General features: G+C 38.7%; 2 protein-coding genes across 3 annotated transcripts in view; one reads left to right on the top strand and one right to left on the bottom strand.

Annotated features, from left to right (window-relative positions):
- LOC127426855 (medium-chain acyl-CoA ligase ACSF2, mitochondrial-like) overlaps positions 1-25,581 on the bottom strand; it is a 32,468-nt gene that overhangs the window by 6,244 nt on the left and 643 nt on the right. For both annotated transcript variants that reach the window (XM_051673890.1, XM_051673889.1), the window contains exons 2-15: positions 24,122-24,317; positions 22,776-22,904; positions 22,628-22,681; positions 22,294-22,412; positions 22,010-22,172; positions 21,456-21,551; positions 21,039-21,190; positions 20,702-20,793; positions 16,667-16,743; positions 1,345-1,452; positions 1,091-1,242; positions 838-979; positions 352-462; positions 177-245 (exon numbers count right to left, since the gene is read on the bottom strand). In XM_051673890.1, the coding sequence (XP_051529850.1) occupies positions 177-245; positions 352-462; positions 838-979; positions 1,091-1,242; positions 1,345-1,452; positions 16,667-16,743; positions 20,702-20,793; positions 21,039-21,190; positions 21,456-21,551; positions 22,010-22,172; positions 22,294-22,412; positions 22,628-22,681; positions 22,776-22,904; positions 24,122-24,317 (1,660 nt within the window). The remainder of the gene's footprint in view (positions 1-176; positions 246-351; positions 463-837; positions 980-1,090; positions 1,243-1,344; positions 1,453-16,666; positions 16,744-20,701; positions 20,794-21,038; positions 21,191-21,455; positions 21,552-22,009; positions 22,173-22,293; positions 22,413-22,627; positions 22,682-22,775; positions 22,905-24,121; positions 24,318-25,581) is intronic.
- On the top strand, positions 10,003-16,052 carry LOC127426856 (chondroadherin-like). Its single transcript, XM_051673891.1, has 4 exons — positions 10,003-10,990; positions 13,065-13,228; positions 13,332-13,471; positions 15,060-16,052. Exons 1-3 carry the CDS (start codon positions 10,205-10,207, stop codon positions 13,465-13,467), a joined length of 1,086 nt encoding a protein of 361 aa, XP_051529851.1. The 5' UTR covers positions 10,003-10,204; the 3' UTR covers positions 13,468-13,471; positions 15,060-16,052.

The raw sequence follows: 25,581 nt of genomic DNA, 5'->3' as shown, positions 1-25,581 counted from the left end.
TTCTATTTCTACGGCATCATGCTGGCTAGCCCCGCTAATCATGCGGGTCCAATTATTGGTCCAAAATCCTTCTCCATATAACTGTACATTAAACATTAAATATCTACTGATTGGCTGTGCTCATGTCATGCTATAGTTCATATTATCTCGGTATTGCCTAGAATCTTTGCACTTACCTTGCCTGTGACTGTTAAAGGATATCCCTGAACAAACAGCACGTAGCGTGGCACCTTATAATGAGCGATCTGCAAAAACAACAGTAGTAAATTAATGGTAAACTTCTGCATTAAGTTGCACCCATGTTCTGGTTTGGTCAACTTCAAGCATGTAAATGAAAGATATGGTTCTGACTTTTCCCTTGCAGTAGGCCTTGATCTCATCTGCAGTGCATTCCTGGTCCACATTCAGTTTAATACAAGCACAAACCTCCTCTCCCATTCGCTCATCCTTCACTCCAACCACCTATATGGGAAAAGAGAGAAAACATAGTTCACCAAAAAAAGAAAATTCTGTCATCATTTACTCACCCTCATTTTGTTCTAAACCCATATAACTTACTTTATTTTGTGGAACATAAATGGAGATGTTATGCCAAATGTTCAGTTTCAGTCACCATTCTCTTGTATTGAAAAGAATATGCAATAAAAGTGAATGGTGACTAAGGCCTATCATCTCCTGTGTTCCGCAGATAACAGAGAGTTATACAGGTTTGGAACAACTTGAGGGTGGGTAATGGCTGAACTTTCATTTTTCATGGGTGAACCATAAAGCAGATAGACTCATTAAGTGCTAAACATACAGTATATCAAAATCCTGTCTCTGGTTAACATTGTTCACCTGTGCTTCCTGAACTTTAGGATGAGTGTGTAGGTACTGTTCGATTTCAGCAGGGTAGATGTTCTCGCCTCCTCGGATGATGAGGTCCTTTATGCGTCCTTCTATTTTGCAATATCCATACTTGTCCAAACTGGCAATGTCACTGTATCATATGACAAAGTGAGTCAATGAGGACAACTCTAACTGCAATTGTTTAGAAGAATCAATCCTGAATGTTCAATTCAAATAAGAGAGGGAATACCGTTGCACTTACCCAGTTTTGTACCAGCGCTCTTTTGTGATGCACTCACGGGTCTTTTCCTCATCTTGCCAGTACTCCAGCATCACGCAATAGCCCCTGATCATCAGCTCCCCCTGAGTGCCGAGAGGCACGATCAGCCCTGTTGTAGGGTCCACTATTTTGGCCTAATGAACACAGGAATGTACCACATCCATTCAGAAGGGAGAAACCAATTGATATCAATAAGCATGCACACTATCTTTATTTCAAAGTGAGCGTTAATTGACCTCAATGTGGTGGGTTATACATCCAATGGTCTGCGTCTTCCGCTCCATGCTGTCAACTGGAAAGCCGCAGAATGTCACAGGGCTGTTTTCGGTCGTCCCATATCCAATCTGTTCCAAAACACAAGGGTGACACAATAAGAGTAAAACTTTTCACCATTTTAATTCTGTTGTTTTCCATCTGGACATAAAAGCATTATTGAACTGGAATAAGTACACAAGAGTTAACAGATTAATGTAAGAGCTTTTATAAATTTTAAGCTTCACAGTTTTGCATTTAAACCCTTCAAACATTGGCCCCATTCACTTCCATTTTAAGTGCCTCACTGTAACCTCTGTAATTTTGGCTTTTTTAAAAGAAAAGGAGGGACGAGTCAAAATAAATTTTTGTGGTTATCTACATTATCCCAAAAATGCTGTCGATTGAGCTTAATTTGTATTGTATCCAGAATATTCCTTTAATAGTGCACAATTCACCATTTTGAGCTCTACAAGTTCGTGCAAAACTTGATGGTCCACATTATCCCAGCATGATTTGATAATGTTCCAAAGAGCATCTTGTGTGTGCTTCAGTGGAAGCAATGACATCTGACCTTTTTTTTTTTTTTTTTACATAGGAATTAACATGGTTAATGCCACAAAATCCACTAAAATTTCATTGATGACGTGCAAAACGTTACAGTTTCTTTTTTTGTCATTTAACGTACTAAGATATCTTTGTTTTCCACTTTTTCAAAAATGTTTCCGCTTATTTCCAGGTGTAAATTAGATTTTAGAATCCCAAATTGTTACTATGGTTTCAGACTTTTGGACATCACTGCATATGTTATATTAGAGTTGTGTAACTCTCCACACTGAATTCTATGCCTTCAAACACTTGCTTGAATTTTAAAAGAATGTGGTGGGGCCTTTTGATAGAATTTTAGACAAACTGGTCTAACGGCATGCAGACTGCTGAATCAGCTGAATCAAGCCAGGCCTGGGCTGGGAGGCAGGTGAGGTATGTGGTGCACACCTGAGAACTGGCACACCAGCTGTTTTGAATCCCATCTCTCTGTCCTCTATAGACTTTCAACAGACAGTTTTTCTGTACCGTTTTGGGCTAAGGCAAACTATCCGATTAATGAAGCCTTCCAGATAACTTGCACTGGGTGCAACTGCTGTTTACCATACTAAATTACATGGTGAGGTGAGCCCATGTGCCATGCCAGACATTAAAATAGTTTTTGTACGGAATATTTAAAGTGGACGGAATTACGGAACACTAATTTGCGAGCCAGTTGAAATTTAACAAACTTCTTTATGATTAACAAATTTAATGAAACTTAATAAATACACAAAACATTTCAAAAGGATCTGGTATGCATCTTCCCCAACGGAGATTACATTGTATCCATACATCATTGGCTAGCCCATGGCAACCAGAGTGGCTAGCAGGCACTATTTGCACAGCAACAGGATGCTGAGGATCAATCTAGTGTGAATGTGTACTTGAAAGAACCAGGATATACACTTTGCCAATAAAATGTTACATTTGTTAAGCAAACACTAGATTCCACCTAACCTGAAAGCAGCTGACGTTCATAATCACACAGATCCCAGGTAAAATAACTGGGTGAACTCCACAGTACATTTAAATTCTTTAGGTTTTTCCTCTCTAGTACTGTACATAACTGAATTGAAAGGAGACATTTATGGAGGAATGTTAGAGGAATGTGCCTCTCCAAATGAAAATCTACACTGCTGACAAAAGAAAAAGCCTTTACATTTCCATTGTTGTGATGTGATACCAGCCAAACATCTGGCTGTGATTATATGTTATAAAACAGGCCGCCACACAGGAGTGGCTGCTTTTACTCCTTCTGCTGACTAAAAAACAATAGAAATGTCTGGCACGACACACAGTCTCACCTTAACCTCACAAGATTTGGCAGCACACAAGTTCACTTGTCTATCTGAAATAAGAAACTGAGAATAAAATACAATCACATTTCAGACCTCTGAACAAACATAGGGATCCTTTCATGTATTGCCTATGCAGAAAAAGGACATTTATTTAGTCTTGAATCAGATTTAGACAAAAATGAGACTTTTTTGATAATACAACCTATTGGACAAGCAAGATGCCATCTTAGTCCATGCACAAGTGAATATGTTATTGGTGGCAGCCAGGTGTTTTGGAGAAATATAGAATAGAATAGAATAGAATAGAATAGGACAAAATAAAATCAAACAGAATAGAACCGGACAGGATAGATTAAATTAGAAAAGAACACAACATGATAAAACAGAACTGAACTGAACCAGGATTAGACAGAATAAAATAGAATAGACCAAAACAGAACAGAACAGAATATAATGGATTAGAATGGAAAAGAACAGAACAGGACAAAATAAAATAGAACAGACCAGACAAGAAGTTAATAGAACAGAATAGAATAGAAAACAATAGAACAGACAAAATAACAATAGTATAGAATAGAATAGAACAGAATAGAATGGAACAGGATAGAATACATTAGAATGGAAAAGAACAGGACAAAATAAAATAGAATAGAACAGACTAGAAGTGGAGAGTCACGTGACGGCATACGAGGAGCGGACGTGTAAACGGCGAGCTCTGCGCACTTTGCTAGTTTTTAATTATTTTTATGTCATAAACGGGTGAGATTCAATACACCCTGCTACATATTTGTTCTTTGAAGTCAACATGGCAAAGAATTCAAAATCCTCAGGAGATATTAAAAGACACTTACGTGCTCATGCTGGTGCCTCGGACGGGCCTGCAGACCAGGGACTCAGTTTGGAAGGTGCGGCAGGAGAAATCCAGCAGCAACTGGCGAGCATGTCTGTGATACTGATGGAAGTTTTGCGAACTTAGAGGACCTTGCTGTAATACGTCGATCAATTACTGCCATGGAAACGAAATTCTCTGAGTTGGTTAGAAGAATCGGGGAAAATCGAGAGATGGATCGATTATCTGGAGTCATCGGAGAGGGAATTAGCTGCTAATCTGCTAGTGACCAATGTAGATTTGGAACGCGTTTTGGAAAAACTGGAGGATTTGGAGAATCGTAATCAGCGAAATAATATCCGAATTGTTGGAATTCCTGAGCATGAAGAAGCCAGAGATATGGTGAAATTCCTAGACGAGCTCTTCCCGAGTCTGCTAAACAGGCCATAAGATGGAAATCGAGCGAGCTCACAGGGTCCTGGCTTGCAGATCGGCTGAGGGAGACAGGCTCCGATCAATTCTGGCCAAATTTCTGAGATCATCCGATAAAGATCTCGTGTTGTGCGAGGTGAGGAGCAAAGGAAACCCCTTTTGGAAAAACCACAGCATTTTCTTGTTCCCAGACTTTGCGAATTCGACAAGAGAGAAATGTGATCGATTCAAGGAATGCAAGAAACTCTTACATCAACGGAAGATCGCTTTTGCACTGATGTTTCCGGCCAAACTGAGAATAGATACTAAGGATGGCCGCAAAATATTTACATGCCCACAACAAGCATTGTCTTTCATAGACACAATGGGGTGCGTAAACCATTTGGTGATTTTCATGTCGCCCCCGAGTGAATCGACTCGCTGAGCATACACTCTACTATCTGAGGAAGCTGGGCGCCATTTTTGTTTCTTTTTGTATTGGTTCCACCTAGCAGCTGGAGTTTGTTTCGTGGAATAACACTCCTTCAAGAAACTTTTGCATCGACGAAGGGTCGCTTTTACACTGAAGTTCCTGGCCAAATTGAGAATAGATACTATGGATGTCTTTCATAAAATCAATGGACTGAGGAAGTCATGGTGTGTTTCTCACATGCCTCCAAGTGAGCTTGTCTCACTGAACATACACTCGACCATCCAAGGAAGCGGGTGCCTTTTTTGTTTTTTTTGTGCTGGTTCCACCTAGTGGCTGGAGTTTGTTTTGTGGAATAACACTCCTTCGGGACAGTTGTGGATGAAACTGCTCCTTCTTTGTGCTTATTCATCCTATTGGCTGGAGTTTTTTTTTTTTTTTTTTTAGTATTTTTTGTAGGACACTGGAAGGATTAGGGCATCTGCTGCACTTATGAAACAGCCGGCTCACTGAACATTCGTTTGACTGTCTGAGGAAACTGAACAGCTTTTTTTAAATTTATTTTTATTTTTTTATGTGCTGGTTCCGCTAGCGGCTGGAATTTGTTTTGTGGAGGAACACACCTTCGAGACAGTTTGGTGAATGAATCTACAGGTTCTTTGTGTTTATTCTGCCTATTGGCTGGAGTTTGTTTTATAGATTATTTTCTGTTATGTAATTCTGTCTCACAAAATTTGTACAGAAGCACTGGACTTGAGCAATCTGATGGCAAAGTTGTCATGGGGACTCTCGTTGGCGTACATGTACTATTTGAGTTTAGAGGGATGGACGCCGGTTGGCGCTGTCGTTGGCGGGGTTAATGCACACATTTTTCTTTTTTCTGTTTGTTTGGTTCGGGGGGAAGTTCGGGGTTTGTTTGTTGCACTAATTTTTTTATTTTATTTTTGACACAATTTTTTTCTTATATGTCAAAATGTCAAATGTTAATATGAGTGGATTGTCTCTCTTCACATGGAATGTGAATGGGTTGGGGCACCCAATGAAAAGGAAGGAAGGTTATTTCTTTTCTTAAGCGTAAGAAATATGATATAGTGTTTCTTCAAGAAATGCATCTTTCCCCTCAGGAAGCTGAAAAATTTGGGAAGATATGGGGTGGACATGTTTTCTTTAGTGCTGGCTCAAGTAAGAGCAGGGGAGTCATTACATTTATAAGTAAACATCTACAATTCAAATGTCTCAAACAGAGTAAAGATAAATTAGAAAGAGTCATTATTGTTTTAGCTGAAATTCAGGGGCAAAGGTTGATTTTGGCTTATATTTACGCACCTAATGCTGATGATCAGGGCTTTATTATAGATCTTGAAGGGATGTTGCAAGCCGCTGGCACCCCTCATGATATAATATTGGGAGGAGACTTTAATCTTTTGATGGACTCAGTCCTTGATCATAGTGAAGCAAAAGTGTGTAAGCCCCCCTAGAGCAACACTGATGCTTCACAGGATGTGTAAAAATCTTGGTCTTACAGATATTTGGAGACTTTTGAACCCATCTGGTAGGGACTATACATTTTTTCATAAGTCCATAAGATCTATACTAGAACAGATTTTTATATATATATATATCTCTAAGTCCCTTATTTCTTCTGTCGTTGGTTGCTCAATTGGAAACATCTTAGTCTCAGATTACACCCTGGTGAGATTAGAGATGTTGCCACATACGGAGAAAAACAATCATATAGTTGCCGCTTTAATGTATCCCTTCTACAAAATCCTGAATTCCAACAAATGTTAAAGACTGAAATCGTTGTTTATATGGAGACCAACTGGTCCTCAGTATCCTCTGTGGGCGTGGTTTGGGAGGCACTTAAGGTGGTTCTTAGGGTCCGAATCACACAGTATGCCTCATTCATCAAAAAATCCAAAGCACAAGAACAAGATGGAGTTGGAAGGGAAAATAAAAAATGCTGAGGCAGAGCTGAAGCGCCGAATGTCATCTGATGGCCTAAGAGAATTGTCCCATTTGAAATACAGATATAATACTATTTTGTCACGGAAGATTTGTTTTGGTCATACTTTGAGTTGGGGGACAAAGCAGGGAAGCTTTTGGCTAGATATATAAAGCAGAGAGATTCTTTTTTTTTTTTTACCATTCCCTCAGTGAAATTTGCTGGTGGGGAAATATTTACCTCGGCCATTGATATTAATAATGCTTTTAAAGAATTCTATTTTGATCTCTACATTTCCATGTCTTCGTCTACTGTGAAGATATTAGAAACTTTGTGGAACCATTAGAACTCCCTAAACTGACGACTGAGTAAAAAAATTATCTTGATTCTGAGATAACCTTGGAGGAGCTTGACGAGGTAATTAAGGCCTTGCCTACAGGCAAGGCTCCGGGGCCAGATGGCCTTGTCGCAGAGTTTTTTTAGATCTTATGCTACAGAACTGGCTCCACTTTTGTTAGAAGTTTATATGGAATCATTAAAGAATGGAAAACTTCCACCAACCATGACACAAGCCTGGATCAGTCTGAGTGTAAGAGCTACCGTCCAATTTCCCTGATCCAGCTAGATGTAAAAATATTGTAAAAAAAAGTTATGACATCTCTTATACATATAGATCAGATGGGGGTTATTCGGGGCCGTAGCTCTTCTGATAACATTAGGCGTTTCATCAGTATCATGTGGTCAGTGGTGAATGATCAGACTCCGGTCGCTGCCATCTCACTTGACGCCGAAAAGGCGTTTGATATGGTAGAATGGGATTATCTTTTTAAGATTTTGGAAATATATGGGTTCGGGAATACTTTTATTGGATGGATTAAGTTACTTTATAGACACCCGGTAGTGGCGGTACAAACAAATGGATTAATTTCTGATTATTTTACTCTGGATAAGGGCACCTGGCAGGGTTGCCCTCTTTCCCCATTATTGTTCTGTCTTGCCCTGGAACCATTAGCAGCCGCGATAAGGAGGGAAGATGATTTTCCAGGGGTGGTGGCAGGAGGTATGGTGCATACATTTTTGCTTTACGCAGATGATATTTTATTATTCGTCTCCGATCGCACTAGATCTATGCCTTGCATCCACTTATTCCAATTATTCATTCCTTTTCTAAGTTCTCAGGATACAGAGTCAATTGGTCTAAATCCGTAGCTTTGGCTCTGACAGCCAAAAGTTGAGTTAATTCTGACCCCTTAATAAAAAGGTTTGAGCGATGTGGACAGGTGGGCTTCATTACATTTATCTATGATTGGGAAAATTAATGTTATTAAAATGAATTGTATTCCAAAATTCAACTACCTGCTACTGTCTCTCCATGTAGATGTCCCCCTTTCTTATTTCAAGCAATTTGATAGCATAGCGAAGTCCTTCATTTGGAATGTTAAGCATCCCAGATTACATTTCAATAAGTTACACAGGCCGAATGACAAAGGTGGGCTAGGCCTACCCAAGATTTTGTTTTATTATTATGCATTCGGTCTCAGACATTTGGCTCATTGGTCGCTTCCACCTAAGAGAGCCCCTCCCTGGTTCTGTTTTGAACAGGAAGTTCTTGCCCCTATTTCGCCATTGCAAAGCATTTCTATCAAACTAATTGGAGAAGTTTAGTTATACCCCTTTATCTCGCATTTGCACTCTGTATGGACAAAAGTGTCCACAGTGTTTAATTCGGACACTTATTTAAATGTTGCCTCAAGCATATGGCAGAATCCAAAATTATGTATTAATAAGTCCCCTTTCTGCTGGTCAGAGTGGATTGTGAGGGGGTAACTACACTCGGTGACCTATATGAGAGTGGAGTGTTGAGATCTTTTGAAAATATGGTTCAACATTTTAGGATTCCCAGATCTCAGTTTTTTAGGTATTTACAGCTGCACCACCTGCTCTGTACTATTTTGGGGGGTAGTATACACCCCCCCTAAAATGGCAGATACTCTGGAAGCGGTGATTACTGCATTTGGAAAAGGCCATGAGGCATCAGTGTATTACTCCCTGCTAATTCAGAGTCTGGGGGATGGAGCTTCAACTTCGTTCAAGAGATTATGGGTATTGGTATTACTTGGTATTGCAATTTAAGATTTTACATAGATTCTATTGGACCCCTTCTAGACTGTAGAGGCTGGGTCTTAAAGACACCCATGTGCTGGTGTTGCCAATCAGAAGATGGGGACACAGCTCAAGTTTTTTGGTGGTGTGTTAAGATATAAGAATTCTGGTTGAGGGTCCAGAGTTTTAAGGGTGACGTATTAGGTACTCAAATCTCATTTTGCCCCAGACTCTGTATTTTATGTGATGGGGTGGTCACTGATGTAGGGGATAAGTACATTAAGAATTGGATCCTGGCCGGGGTTATCCTTAGAGGATGGAAGTTGGCTGGAGCCCCCTCGTTTCGTGAGTGGTATGAGGAGATGGGCAGGGTAGCAGCATTGGAAGAGTTGTCATATAGAAGGCTAGGCAACATGGATTTGTTCATCAGGAGGTGGGGCAGCTATTTAGCCTTTTAGGAGGGCTCTCGGGGAGGGGTAGCGGAGGGAGACGTGTTGTTTTAAATGTGTGTGTTGTAGCCTTTTTGTTTTTAAACGTTTACTTTTTTTAATAAATTTTTTTATATATATGTATTTCTAAATATTTTCTACTATTTTATTGTCTGTTTGTGTGTCTTTGTCAATTGCATTTGACCACTGGGGTATCTGTGTGTGTTGGGAAAATATTCTGTTATTTTAATTATATATATATATATATATATATATATATATATATATATATATATATATATATATATATATATATATATATATATATGGTTATATGGAATCAATAAAATTGTTAATTACAAAAAGAATAGACTAGAAGTGAATAGAATAGAATAGTGCCACACAATTGGGCCGAAAGGAATTTGCAAAGAAATTTGTTTGTATGATCATGAGACACATAAATTCAGTCATATGAAGAGTTAATTCTCTGGAATGCCTCAGTTTCTGTTATTGCAATTATCTGGTTAAGAGGAAAAAAATTGCAAATATTATAAACACCACTGTGTTCACATTGCTTAAGCCATAAGTGAATAATTTTGCACTGCCTTCCTTTTCTCTGACTCACACACCCTCTCTCACTCAAGCTCACCTCTAGCCCTCTCTCTCCGCAAACTCTCACACTCCCTCTTTTACTCTGAGGTTGTGTGGACCACTTTTGCTGTATGTTTCCACTGCAACAGGCTCCCAGAGTAAAGCAGAAAGAAGACCAAACAGACAGCATAAAGCAGTGGACTGATTAACAGAGTGTCATCATGCAGAGTTTCAGCATCTTACTGGTGGTGGTGTGTTTACAGCTTTCTGTCCCCGTTGGGTTCGCTGCACCAACTCAATGCCCAAGCCAGTGCCACTGCCATGGGGACCTGCAGCATGTTATCTGTGACAACGTTGGTCTGAAAAAGATCCCTCGCATATCAGAGGCCACTCGTCTCCTCAACCTCCAGCGGAACAACCTGGGAAACCTCCCCACCAGTGGCTTCGGCGAGATGAAGGGGCTCATCTCTTTGCACCTGCAGCACTGTCAGATCCGAGAGATCTCCAGCCAGGCTTTCAAAGGGCTGAAAAAGCTTATCTACCTCTACTTGTCTAACAACGAGATCACCACCATCAAACTAGGTGCTTTTGAGGACCTAACTGAACTCACCTATCTCTACTTGGACGGCAACCACATCTCAAGTCTTCCAAAGGGCATCTTTTCTCCCATGATCAACCTGTTTATTCTGCAGCTTGACAACAACAAGCTCCATGATCTGCAGCCAGGTACTTTCACAGGTGCAAATGATCTCCGATGGCTTTATATGAGTGGTAATGAGTTGAGCTCCATGCAGCCAGGCTCTCTTGACGAAGTGGAGAACCTGGCCATTTTAACCCTGGACCGTAACAAGCTGTCCACCTACCCTCTACTGGCTATGAGTAAGTTGCGTGTTATAGAAGAACTCAACCTATCCAAGAACCCTCTCAGCTTCATCCCCGACCATGCATTCCGGAGCTTTGGCCGCTACATGGAGAAGCTCCATTTAAATGACATGGGCCTAGAGAAGGTAAGTCTCTCTATGACTGTTTATTTTCTGGATTATACCATTTAAGAGCATAGAAAACATGCTAGATGAGGCAAATTGGATGTTTACCACTTAAATATCACTCTGAAGTTGTCCTGCAAAATTCTGGCCAAATAATTGCTTGTTTGTGTTTGGGTTTCTGGAAGCCACGCATCCGAAAACAAACTTTACATACCATCCGAGCTGACAATGCTAATCCAAATAAAACTAAAACAACACTGTAGCCTTAAGTTGTCACTGTTGCCATACAGTGATATATGGCTAAAAGATTTCACACAGACCTGTACTGGTGAAGGAGTTTGACTGTTTCCTTCAGAACTATAAATAAGATCCTCCTGATATTCTGTCCATTCCCTTTATATCTTTAGGCCTTGAATAAGGTCACATGTGTTGACTCCAGCAGGATATTTCCCTCTGGATCACTAAATCGCTAATGAAAGTGTTTAAGGGATGCATTTATCTTTGCCTTGCCTTTGAACTTGACTTCCACGCTTGATTCAGACTCTCCACATGAATCGAAGTAACCAAAATATGCATTCAAATGTAAATGCATGTCGGTCGTAGATTTATTTTGGTGTGAATGGTATGCATCCAGAATATCTTTATATCCTATACTGTACTGATGATTACATTGTAATCACCATTGGTTCCATGTATTCTCATTGAACTTGAAAGTAAAGCTAGCAATTCATCAATTTAGTAAACAGTTACTACATTTATTAAATCACTACACCTATTAACTATAGGTTTGTTGTGACTAAAGTGGTGTGGTCAAACCTGCAGCACAGGACTAAAATGATTAAAATACCCAAGGTGTGGATCTAAGCAGTAGGCGTGCAAAAGAGCCATTTCTCGTGGAGGAACATCAACACCATGCAGCAGGTCAATGCTGCTTGTATGATAGCAAGGGGGGAAAATTACCACTCTCCCCTCATATGTGGATATTTTTAAGGTCTATTTGCTTGATGGCCTCCATCCAAATCTTTCTCTGTCTAATTATTGCACAAATGTTATTTTGAGTTGCATGTTTTTTCCTCTCACATGGGGCACCCTGTAAACAGGTCAGCAAGGGTTAGCAGACAGGTAAATAGTGGCAGGGTGTTCCGCGGCCCATGAAGAGAAGTATTTTTAGGCTTGTCGTTGCCTCACCTTGAATGGACAATTGAGCCCTTTTTGCAGGCATTTCTGGCAGAAGAGCGGGTCGATGGAGGAGTGGACAGACAGAAAGACCGAAAACAAGTCTTCCATGCTGGAAGTCATCCATCCTCCATTGCCTCAAATTACCAAACTCTCCACCTCTCTACTCTCTTGCCTTCTGAGTGGAATTTTCCAAAACGTCCCTTCAATAAGTGCATCATTTTTGCACTTATATAACACACACACACACACCCCTACACACACTGTCTGTACTGTCCCAGCCCCTCAACAGTCTTCTTCCTGTAAAGCAGAAAAACTTGACACCATGTGAGCCAGTTCATCTAACACCTTAGTGAAGTTTTTAGCAGTCTTGCATTCGCTTATGAAGTTCGGTGGAGGGCTGGAAAGAGAGTGCGGACAGGTTTACATAAGCCCTGGCACAGAAAAGAGCATGAGAGAGGTCTTTCATGTGAGGAAAAAGCCCTCAGTCCAGCATCCATGAGCTCCCTAAGATATTACAAGTGAGTTTGAATGCTAATTGTAATGACATTCCACGTGCAGAGGCCATGAGATTATTTTTGTGTGAATAAAGCTGCGAGTTGTAACTTAATGCTGAAAGGACCAGCTTAGACCAGTATGAACTTCCAAGCTGGTTTGTGCTGGTTTGGTGCTGGCCTAGCTGGTGGATGAGCACAGCCATGTTGATCACCTACAAAAAATGCTGGTCAACCAGCATGGTCTTTCTGCTGAAGATGGTTAACCAAGGGAGGCTTGCTTGTTAACCTTGGTTAGCCTGGTAGAGACATCAGCATACCAGCATCCAAAACAACACGTGCTTTTTTTATAACAGGGTTATCTTTAGGAAATACATTTCACTAAGGGTAATCTGAATTGTCATCTGCCTTTTCCACCCATCAAGTTCTCCAATGCTGCCTTTGAGGGAGTGACTGCTCTCAAATATCTGCACCTTGAGAACAACAAGCTGAAGTCCCTCCCAAAAAGCCTCGAGTTTACCACCGTCCAGAACATTACTCTGTTTAATAACCCATGGAGCTGCACCTGTCAGTTAGCAAACCTCAAAAAGTAAGAAAGTATCACTTGAAACTTGCCACTCTTGTTTAATGACATCATTTAATTGTTCTTAAGATTTTTAGACTAGCATAAATGTTTTTATTTGCTGGTTTAGCTGGATGGACACTAGCCGACATCGCCCTGATGCAGTTTGTGCTTCCCCTGGAAACCAGAGAGGAAAGCAAATTAGAGACAGCACAGCTTTCACCCGCTGCAAGGCAAAGAGGGAAAAGAAGGGAGCACGGCTTTGAGATGGTGAGCAAATTCATTCATCATGGCATTTGTGTGCTAAAGGTACTTGAACAGTGTTTTAAGTAAGCCTAATCTATACTAATCAGGACCAGATCACTTATCTAGATAACCAAGTCAAATTTTTTTTGTAAATAATGGTGGACCAGCCATGTCATTCACCAACAAAATTCGAAAAAGCATGGCTTTTCTGGTAAAGATGGTTGACCAAGAAATCTAGCTGGTTAAGCTAGTTAAGCAGCAAGGTGGGGACACCAGCACCCCAAAAACGCTTTTCCACCATCGGGCCCAGCAGTTACCGTTGCTGCCATTTTGTACCAATCCATGTTCAATGATACGGTTCTTTTTTTCATTGTGATGCTACATAATCAGGATTGTAAAGGACTGACTGGCCAAGTGACCAGTAAAGTGTTGCAATGTCACTACAGGCATACAACCAGCACAGTTCTCTGTCCTAAGTACAGTTAGCAGCACTGAGAAATCTGACCTCGTAATCATACCGTCTTGAACCATGCTCAAGTGGAAATGCTACTGAACCGCTGCTCATCATGCTCAGAAAAGTTCCCATTTCAATCCTTTAAGGCCAACTCAAAAAGGTAAAACAGTTTTATCCAAAACTAAAGGCCTACACCATACTAATCAAGGCCCAAACCAAGACTGCCAGATTTGAGACTCACACCTTCAAAATTAGGTCTAAGATCCAGACCTACACCAAGTTTATGTGGTCAACAGAGGTCTTGTAAATGAGACCACAAAATAAAGACTCAGCTATGATCATAAAAAAGAAACACCAGAGACCTCTGCATGACAACTAGCCTCTTCCCACATGCTTTACAAATTTAAACAAATTATGAAGAAAAAAAAAACTCAGTGGTAAGTAAATAACTGGTCTCAAGGGCTCCCTGTGGTGCAGGGAGCAGTGGTTTCCACCAAGACACCATTGCTCTCTCACGATCTCTATAAAAGACTCTTTCATCAGAAGAATTTATGTAGGAGATCCATATGACATTCCCTTCTCAAGTGCTACCTGCAGCCCAGCAAAACCATCTCAGAGATTTGGAGCCCAGCTCAGAGTAGTAGTTCATTGATGGTTGTAGCTCTATTAATTGGTGGTAGTAACTCTAGTTCTGTAACCAGAAATTATCTTATCAACAAAAAGTATAAATGCCTTGCATCACATCCAGCATTACTCAGAGAACTTGCCCATAATAGTTCCCATCACTTAAGATATTCTAATCAATTCATCCAAAAACAGCTGTTCGTTTCAAGTAACTTCTGCAAGAAATTATGGTTGCATATTTGTACAGAGAATAAAGAGGCTAACCCTAAGTATTTTTTACCTCCTCCAACATGAATGAGTGAATGGTTATACTATAATTGTGGTCTGGATATGGGTTTGGGCTTGGGCTACTGCTTTTGCAATAACATTCTGTCTGTTTTGTCTCCTATCCTTCATACTCTTCATGATCTCTTAGTCCTTTATGTTTGTTTGTGCCTTTCCACTATGTCCAGAACATCATAACCCAGTCACAGATGTCCAAAACTGGGTTTGGCCTTTTAACTTGTCAGTTTCCCTATTTTTGTGTTTCTACAGGAGGACAGGGAGCAGAGACCTGTCCAGGTGACGAGAATTAATGTGCAGGAAGAGAAAGTAATGCAAACTTCTACATTGGGACTGTATATTTCCTCTATCACTTTATTTTTGTGTGACATATATATGCGCCACCTCATTTCATACTAAACAACATGAACAGCATAAATGTGTTCACAGACACTGAAAAACCCTCGAAGGAGCAACTATGTACAATTGCAGAGTGACATTTACAGAAACATGTACACTGCACAGGGGGGAAAAGCCTCAAACTCACAGTCTGGAAAGACTTTGTTTATCCTTTCTCAGTCTACACATTATTTTATTGCTCTCTTAATCTTTCACAAGTGTTATACTCTCAGTAATCGCTGTTATGCTAATTAAGATCTTTGGCAACCTGAAATGAAAGAGATAAATCCAACATTAATGATCAGATGACTTGTTTTTCTCATAGTGAAAATTACATCAGAATTGGCAGAATGGAAATTTCTGTTGTAATTTTGATCAGTGTTAGCCATTTTCAATTAACTATTTGTCATGTTTACTGGGCTACTCAGTAGTACCATTCTTTCCCCTGCTTTTTCCATTCATCTTACCTTTTTAGGTTTTGCAACTTACTGCAAGGAATTTCTGAGGCTTTGCAAACACTACAAACCTAACTTGAATGTGATGACTGACACACATTCAAGACATGACTTGAGCTGACCATCTCTGAACAAAGTCAAAGGCATCAATGACCATGAAGTCAAGGACTCCTTAAAGCCATGTAAAAAGGTAAAAAGAGAACATGTAGACACTAAGTGAAATGAAGTAATGGTGGATAAAGAAGGTGAGGATTTAAGGAAAGAGGATAAATGAGAAGGGAATGAAAAAAAAAATAGACAAATGGAGGCTCTCCAGTCTAATGTGATTAATTTGTTTCTATGATGTACTCATGTTTAATAAAAGACAAATTAAGCACCACTACAGTAATGCTTTATTTGGATTTATGCTTAACATCCTGAATGGTAATAAAGCTATATGAATTATGAGTGGATGCACAAAAGATGTTCTTTGAAAAGCTCGTAGTATAAATGGATTTCTAGAAGATCTCAAATTAAATTTGCCCCTTTTTCTGAACCTGCTACCTCCTCCAAGTCCTGTTCTTCACAATGCGTTTAATGAAGAGAGAGGAACAGGAAATGTGTATATATTACAGTATGTACAAATATATACAAAATATATTGGGAAAGATTTGATGTGGGTGTGGATTATGAGTTGTGTGGGGAATTAGTATGGGGCACATACATTTTCTTAAAATTGAACTTATTACCTCAATACCCGTGTGAAAAATGTATTTTGACTAATTTAATGTTTTATTTCAAATCCTGATTATCACTAATTATCCAAAGAGTTTAAGGAGAATTTACGGACAATGAAAAGTTCCAACTAAAGCAAAAATGTAAAAGTCATTGACTCTGTCTCCCTCTAGTGTCATCACCGATGTGTAAACAGCATACACAACTTAATAATAACTAGCTTGTTTTATAACATCTGTGCGCAATTTACAAACAACAATCAGTATTTACAGCAAAGAGGTGTTCATTTTTGGTAGATGTGTCACCACTTACCAACATTTCCTTTATACCCATGACATTGATAGCCTTCAAGATAACCTCAGGAGGACAAGGAGAGCCAGCCATAATACCTGACAGACACAAAACAGAGTACTGATGAAATTACAGGATGTACTCAAAACTGCTAATACATTATCCTCATTCCTGCTGAAAAGACAAGTTTAGACCAACACGAATTTCCATGCTGGACTATTTTAGTAGCACCAGCCCAGTCGTAGCTGGTTATTGTTGGTGTGGTGCTGGTCTAGTTGGTGGACAAACATCACCTAGGCTTGTGAGGCTGGTAAACCAGCATGGCCTTTTTTACATGCCTGGTTGACCAAGGAAGCATTGCTATAAGCTATTTGAGAGACTTGGTGGGGACACTGGAGCCGGATTCAAGAAACGTTCTTAAGAAGAAAATTCTTCTTAACTACCATATTCGTTTTAATTTCCATGTTTTTTTTTATTTTATATATTTTTTTATTTATCCCCTTTTCTCCCAATTTGTAATGCCCAATTCCCACCACTTAGTAGGTCCTCATGGTGGCGCGGTTATTCATCTCAATCTGGGTGGCGGAGGACAAGTCTCAGTTGCCTCCGCTTCTGAGACAGTCAATCCATGCATCTTATCACATGACTCGCTGTGCATGACACAGCAGAGACTCACAGCACAGGAGGCTAATGCTACTCTCCGCGATCAATGCACAACTTACCACGCACCCCACTGAGAGCGAGAACCACTACCCCATGTGACTCTACCCTCCCTAGCAACCGGGCCAATTTGGTTGCTTAGGTGGAGTCACTCAGCACACCTTGGATTTGAACTCGTGACTCCAGGGGTGGTAGTCAGCGTCAATACTCACTGAGCTACCCAGGCCCTTTTCAATTCTATGTTAATTAAAATTTGTATTCCCGAAAACAATTCTAAAGAAAGTTCTTATCTTTTTTCCTAAGTAAAAACTTAGGAAGAATTCAAATTCTCGAAAGAAATGTTCTTAAAAAAATATATACAGGTGCATCTCAATAAATTAGACTGTTGTGGAAAAGTTCATTTATTTCAGTAATTCAACTCAAATTGTGAAACTCATGTATTAAATAAATTCAATGCACACAGACTGAAGTAGTTTAAGTCTTTGGTTCTTTTAATTGTGATGATTTTGGCTCACATTTAACAAAAACCCACCAATTCACTATCTCAAAAAATTAGAATATGGTCACATGCCAATCAGCTAATCAACTCAAAACACCTGCAAAGATTTCCTGAGCCTTCAAAATGGTCTCTCAGTTTGGTTCATTAGGCTACACAATCATGGGGAAGACTGCTGATCTGACAGTTGTCCAGAAGACAATCATTGACACCCTTCACAAGGAGGGTAAGCCACAAACATTCATTGCCAAAGAAGCTGGCTGTTCACAGTAAAGTGTTGCAATATATCCAAAAATGCTGTATCCAAGCATGTTAACAGAAAGTTGAGTGGAAGGAAAAAGTGTGGAAGAAAAAGATGCACAACCAACCGAGAGAACCGCAGCCTTATGAGGATTGTCAAGCAAAATCGATTCAAGAATTTGGGTGAACTTCACAAGGAATGGACTGAGGCTGGGGTCAAGGCATCAAGAGCCACCACACATAGATGTGTCAAGGAATTTGGCTACAGTTGTCGAATTCCTCTTGTTAAGCCACTCCTGAACGACAGACAATGTCAGAGGCGTCTTACCTGGGCTAAGGAGAAGAAGAACTGGACTGCTGCCCAGTGGTCCAAAGTCCTCTTTTCAGATGAGAGCAAGTTTTGTATTTCATTTGGAAACCAAGGTCCTAGAGTCTGGAGGAAGGGTGGAGAAGCTCATAGCCCAAGTTGCTTGAAGTCCAGTGTTAAGTTTCCACAGTCTGTGATGATTTGGGGTGCAATGTCATCTGCTGGTGTTGGTCCATTGTGTTTTTTGAAAACCAAAGTCACTGCACCCATTTACCAAGAAATTTTGGAGCACTTCATGCTTCCTTCTGCTGACCAGCTTTTTAAAGATGCTGATTTCATTTTCCAGCAGGATTTGGCACCTGCCAAAAGCACCAAAAGTTGGTTAAATGACCATGGTGTTGGTGTGCTTGACTGGCCAGCAAACTCACCAGACCTGAACCCCATAGAGAATCTATGGGGTATTGTCAAGAGGAAAATGAGAAACAAGAGACCAAAAAATGCAGATGAGCTGAAGGCCACTGTCAAAGAAACCTGGGCTTCCATACCACCTCAGCAGTGCCACAAACTGATCACCTCCATGCCACGCCAAACTGAGGCAGTAATTAAAGCAAAAGGAGCCCCTACCATGTATTGAGTACATATACAGTAAATTAACATACTTTCCAGAAGGCCAACAATTCACTAAAAATGTTTTTTTTATTGGTCTTATGATGTATTCTAATTTTTTGAGATAGTGAATTGGTGGGTTTTTGTTAAATGTGAGCCAAAATCATCACAATTAAAAGAACCAAAGACTTAAACTACTTCAGTCTGTGTGCATTGAATTTATTTAATACATGAGTTTCACAATTTGAGTTGAATTACTGAAATAAACGAACTTTTCCACGACATTCTAATTTATTGAGATGCACCTGTATATATAAATAACATCTTAAAGTTAGGATAACCTCACAGTTGTCTTAAATCCCAAAAGGTAAGACGTTTAATGAATTTACTGGGTTGTTTTGAATTTGACGCATTCTATCATGTTGAGTTGGAAATCGCAATAGGCTTGTTTTTGTAAAAATGTAAGATTTAAAACCAAACCACATTTTTGACTGTATTGTGTTTTATGGTATTTTGGTATTTATGGTATATTCAAACAAACGTTGTTTTGAAGATTCATATTATGTGGTGACCAACCATGCCAGTCAATTTAAAGGATGCGCTGAATATCGCTCTCTCTCAGTGATCATTAGAGTCCATAGAAACATAAATATTGCATCATTAGAAAGCAGAAACTGTCCTTTTTACTTTTGTGCATAAAACTATGTTAAACTGTTACTGTTATTAAAGTTTATTGTCATTAAACTTTAGAAATGATAGAATTAGAATTAAGTAAAGGCATACCTTTCAGAGGTGCAAATTATGGCAAAAATTATAGAAGAGTATAACTGCACAACTCAAAATATAGGCTCATTTATTTATCAACATTTCAGCTATCAGCCTTGAAAAAGGATGATAGTCAAAACATTGGTAAATAATGAGCCTATATTTTAAATTGTGCAGTTGTAATGTGTTAGTTTAATGACATCTCACGCACTTTACATTAAAAAAATTATTGCGAATGTTTTCTACTTAAAAGAAGGTTAATGGATAGATACATTTATCATTACGATTTACCAATGTTGAAGTATTGCTCAACCTCATGAGCAGGCTAGTATAATCAGACAATGTCAAAGCCTGTTGTTTTATAATTAAGAGAAAAACATTAGACGTTCTTAAAAAAAATATTAGAATTGCACTTAGGAACATTCTTACAAACTTCTTATAATGTATCCTAAGAACTTTCTTAATGTTTTTCTTAAGAACACTTTCATTTAAAACCGTTTTAAAAAGTGGTGGGGACATCACAAAGTGGCAAAACACATGAATATTAATTAGGTTATCTGCAGAGAATGTCAAAAAAATATTTTACTCTTTTGATAGTCATTCTTGATGACCATCCATTCATCATCAAATGCTCCAATAAATATTTTACATAATTAATTTGATAACTTTATCCATACATCTAACACTGTCATTACTGGGGTTTTGTTTGTCAGTGGATAAATACATGGATCAGTGAATACTTCAGCCAGAATAAAACTGAAATGACTGATGGTAAAGTCTTCGCCCCTAGTACAAAACGTTGTGGGTTCTAATCCTGGGACATGTCCCACCGGCTCCACCCCGTAAATGACGCCTATGACACTGGCACACCAGCATCCCATTCAGAGGGCCAACATTCAAAACACAACATCTGCTGGTCTTTTCTGCAGGATATTTAAATTTTGATCTTATTAGAGATTTAACAAAGATTTGACTGACTCACCACCCTCAACTGTTGACAAATCAAACTGGGCAAGGTCACGCTGACCAAGCATGTCTACAAACATAGTAGGAGTACCGTAGACAAACGTACACCTGGGAGGAGAGTTCAAATATTAAATCAGAGATGAAGCTTTGTGCGAATGGTAGACACAATAAATTAAACAAATACAACTTGACTCTGTTCATGCAACAGACATTTAGAAGAAATAGTAAATGACAGAAATGTAAGTAGAATCTAATCTGAAAATGAAACTTGAGATTTGCACATGAGTTTTCAGACAGGTGTTCTGAAGATAAAATAAATGAACAGATTAAAAGAGAATTTAGTGACAGCATACTTCTCTTTCTGTATCGCCACCAGATTGGCATGTCCATCATAACCAGAGGATGGGTAAACCAATGTGATGCCATGCAAGGCCATGACCATACCACCACCCACCGAGCCAAAACAATGATACATGGGCACTGGCAAGCACACTCGCACATTTTTCTGCAAGAAGAAATAGGTCAAATGTCACAAATATGTAAAGGGAAATTTATGGAGATTTCATGTAAACAAAGGTTTCTCTGTGTCCTTCATTCCATAATCAGCATGCTTTATACAGTCAATGAAATGCTTTAATAAAACAGAATAAGTTTAAAGGCCAGTTCTCAGACACAGATTATTTGGTCATACATGAAAGAATATTTTCTAAAACAAACACTCCTTTTACTGCATTGTCATTTTTCCCCCTTGATTACAACCAAGTACCCACCCTCCAGTCATACCCCACGCGCATGCCAATGAAATAAGCATTGTTGACAATGTTGTGATGGGACAAAGTGGCTCCTTTTGGCCTTCCTGTAGTTCCCTAAGAACATCAAAACACATGAGAAGGACAAACATAAATATCAAAGTGAAACAAAAACTAATATCAAAACAAAATATCAATTATTTAGTGTGTGCTCATTGCATTAGGTCAAGTGCACTTTAAGTTAATTCTACTCAACAGTACTAGTACTACTCAATTATTTCAATATGAATCAGAACTACGATGCTGAAATCCTTTTAAAATAATTTTGAATTACCCTGATCAAAATGCCAGCTTAGACCAGCACGATTTTCCACGCTGGTCAGTGCTGCTCAAGCTGGTAGATCAGCACAGCCACGTTGTTCAATAGTAAAAATGCTGGTCAACCAGTATGGTCTTTCTGATGAAGATTGTTAAACAAAAAAGGCTTGCTGGTTAAGCTAGCTAAGAAGCCTGGTAGGGAAACCAGCAACCTTTAAAAAAAATATATATATATAAGTTAAAAACACAAACAGTACCGATGTAAACTGAATGTTAATGGGATCGTCAAACGTGAGTTTCTTCTGCAGGTCTTGTAGCTGCTGATGGTGTTGGCTAGTCCCAGCCTGCATCACATCTTTCAGGTGAAAAGTCCCTGGTTGTTGACTGTCTATCACTATTACAGTGCGAAGATCTGGTAATCTAAAAATAAGAGTGGTTGTTTTATCCATGAGTGGGTCAAAAACTACTAAATAAAACTGATTTGCCTTTAGACCATCAATATTGAGTATATCTCCCAGAGTTTTTATTAAGTCTTACGTACTTCGAACTTTTTATTCCTCCAGGAGAAGCGGCATCCATCTCTGGGCAAAGCTGCCTTAACATATCACAGTAATTTTGGGTCTTGAAATGAGTTGGACATACAATTGCATTGCACTGCACCTAAAAGAAGCATTCAAGGAAATAGTCATATGTATTATTCCTATTGCTTGATATATAATTTTTCATAGTAGTGCAGACCAGGATGCGAATTATGGGTGAAGGGTCTGGTACAGATTAAATCAGACCCAGTTTGAGTGAAAATAAAAACCAAAAGCAGGTCTGTTTGGAACATTGCACCATGTATTGGCCCTTTTTATGTTTAAACATTAACTTACCTTTCTGAGTGCAAATTCTACCTCCATCAACTGATAAGCAGGGTTCACTGACACCTGTAAAACAACAATCAATCTTGAGCAAGTTATTTACAAGACTAGCTGCAGACAAATCCTCAGAAAAACTAGATAGATCTTCAAAAACACTCACCAAAATGATCCCTGCCTTGGCAGTGGCAAACTGCATCAACACCCACTCGTAGATATTTGGTCCCCATATCCCCAAGCGATCCCCCTTCTTCAACCCAACAGCCAACAGACCTGCTGCTGCCTGTTCTACCTGAAATCAAAATACTATTTCTTGTTTACACTGGTTGATTTTTTTTTTTATTTGTCCTGAACTTAAGGCATTTAAATATCATTACATATCATTATAATAAAGGAGTGTCATTACATAACACATTATAAAAGGGATGCAAAAGAAAACTCTTCCAAGTTAATCAAAGGCACAGGGTTAATTTTTTTTTCATAACCTGATGTTCAATGCAGATTTTATCCTCTAGGATGGAATATGACTCCTGTGAGAATTTAATGTGTTCCAATACTTGTGAGGACAAAATATTCCACTTTAATGCAAATTTGAATTTGCGAAGAACAGAAATAGTCATATCCTGATTTAAAATAAACACTTTTGTGCTGTACCGTGAAGTAATATGCTAATATGTTCTTGTGGTATCACACAAAACACACTGTACTGAGTGTAAAAATAGGACTTTCAACAGAGTTGTAAGAGAGTAACTGTTTCCTTCTTACCTACAGTACATGCTCTATGATATGTCATTCAGCCGTATGCTATAAATGTCTTCTTGTCACATTTATATACTTTGAACAGCTGCCGCTCCCATTATGACAGAGACCAGTCACATATGAAGCGTCTATCTATGCCAATTCATATCAGCCCATTTAGATTAATATCATGGGTTCAGTGGGGCACATGCTTTGAATAGTCTCACCTGTTTTAGTTTCACCTTATATGCAGGAAAGGTTGTGTTTACATTCTCAATATTACTGTAAACAATATTTAATAACTTCTCTTATTGTCATCATGGCAATTACTGAACCACTGATTTTCATTGTGCTTCAATACACTAAACATGAATGTTTTGGGGTTTTTTTAAATGGAAAGAGTGTATATTAACTCTTCAATACTAAATTTTCACTGAATCTGTGCTAAAAACAAGGCAAGAAAAAGCAAACAAATATATCACTTCAAGGTTGCTGTATTTCAACAATCTACTGAGGACTGAATAATAGGTCTCTGTTCTGTTTTTTTTATTATTATTATTTTGGGATTCTGACAAAACCTTTCATCCCAATACACTTTTGACATTGGCAATGTGGTTCTCCTCTCTCCCTATTTCTCTCCCTCCCACAGCTGATGGGTATAAAATGGGAAGCAACATGGTAAGTATCACAAGTCTTAAGAGTTACAGTCTCACTTCTCTAGCCGGCCTACAGCAGAGAGAAAAAAAAAAAAAAAAAAGGCAAGCCTCTCACTTCTTGGTAGAACTGAGCAAATGTCTTGCGTATTCCATCCTGCACAAAAACCAAAGCTTCACGGTCAGGGTATCGCTCCACTGAGGCTTTAAGGCACTGGTCCACAGTCTTAGAGAGCAATGCATGGGCAGAGATGCCATGGGCATAGCTGGTAGTCAGAGATGGGATGCTGGGTGGGTTATCCACATGAATGGCACTGGATAAAATGAAAAGCAAGGAGAAGAGAGTGTGTAAAGAGAGGTAGAAACATAAACACATGGTATGTGGCTATGGGTAACTATGGGCACTCTTGGCCCTGAGGACTTTCTTAAAATATAATTTAATTTGTCTAACACACATGTAATAATTCATATGATGAATATTCATTATTTAAGATTGAATGTCTGGGTCTCAGCCCAAAAACAATACAAATCTATGTATAAAAGGCATTAGAAAGTAGCAAAAACAAATGATAAAAGGCATGGTAAAAATGTTTCCAAGACAGAACTAAAGGAATATTATGGATTCTATACAAGTTAAGATCAATCGACAGCATTTGTGGCATAATGTTGATTACCACAACAAAAAAAATAAACATTTCGTAAAAAAAAAAAAAAAAAGGTTACAGTGAGGCACTTACAATGGAAATGAATTTGGAGTGTTTAAAAGCCAGAAATGTGAAGCTTGTAATTTTATAAAAGCACGACATTCAACCTGTTGAAACGTTTGTATTATTTGCACTGTAAAGTTGTTTAAAGTGTAATTTTTGAGGTAATTTCAGGGTTTACAAAGAAAAGGGAAGTAAGCGATTTTATCACATTAAATCATGTTAACCCGCATTACATTCCCTTGCATCTGTATATAACAGATTTGTATTTGTACATATACAAATATACATATGTATGTATATATATGTATGTTTGTATGTGTATATATATATATATATATATATATATATATATATATATAGTCTTATTGTGTATTTCTATATACACTTATATACTTTATAGTTTTTTTTTTTTATTCTATTTTTTTATTACCTCTATCTTGTTTTCGTATTGTTTGTGTACTGGAAGCTTCTGTCACCAAGACAAATTCCTTGTATGTGTAAGCATACTTGGCAACAAAGATCATTCTGATTCTTCTGATTTGCTAACGTCTTGTGACTATACTTTTGAAACACTTATTGCCCCATTCACTTTCATTATGGGTGTCTCACTATAACTCAGATGTTTGCTTTTTTTAAGGTATTATGTCACAAATACTGTCGAATATGCAACTTGTACTAATTTGATAGGCGTAGTTTTGGGTAAGGGAAAAAAAATCCCTCTACTAGCTGGGATGCAAAAGTGCCCGAACATTAGCCTACATTGTAGGCATTAGAATGGAAAATATTTACGGGGTTTTTCCCCATCTGTGTGTATCTGCTTTAAAGTGTTAATGTAGGCTACAACCTCGGTAAATTGCAACTATTTTGTTTA

The sequence above is a fragment of the Myxocyprinus asiaticus genome, chromosome 36 (genome assembly GCF_019703515.2).
Source record: "Myxocyprinus asiaticus isolate MX2 ecotype Aquarium Trade chromosome 36, UBuf_Myxa_2, whole genome shotgun sequence".
Taxonomy (NCBI): domain Eukaryota; kingdom Metazoa; phylum Chordata; class Actinopteri; order Cypriniformes; family Catostomidae; genus Myxocyprinus; species Myxocyprinus asiaticus.
The sequence above is the reverse complement of the archived record's forward strand: the minus strand, read 5'-3'. Positions and strand labels throughout refer to the sequence as shown.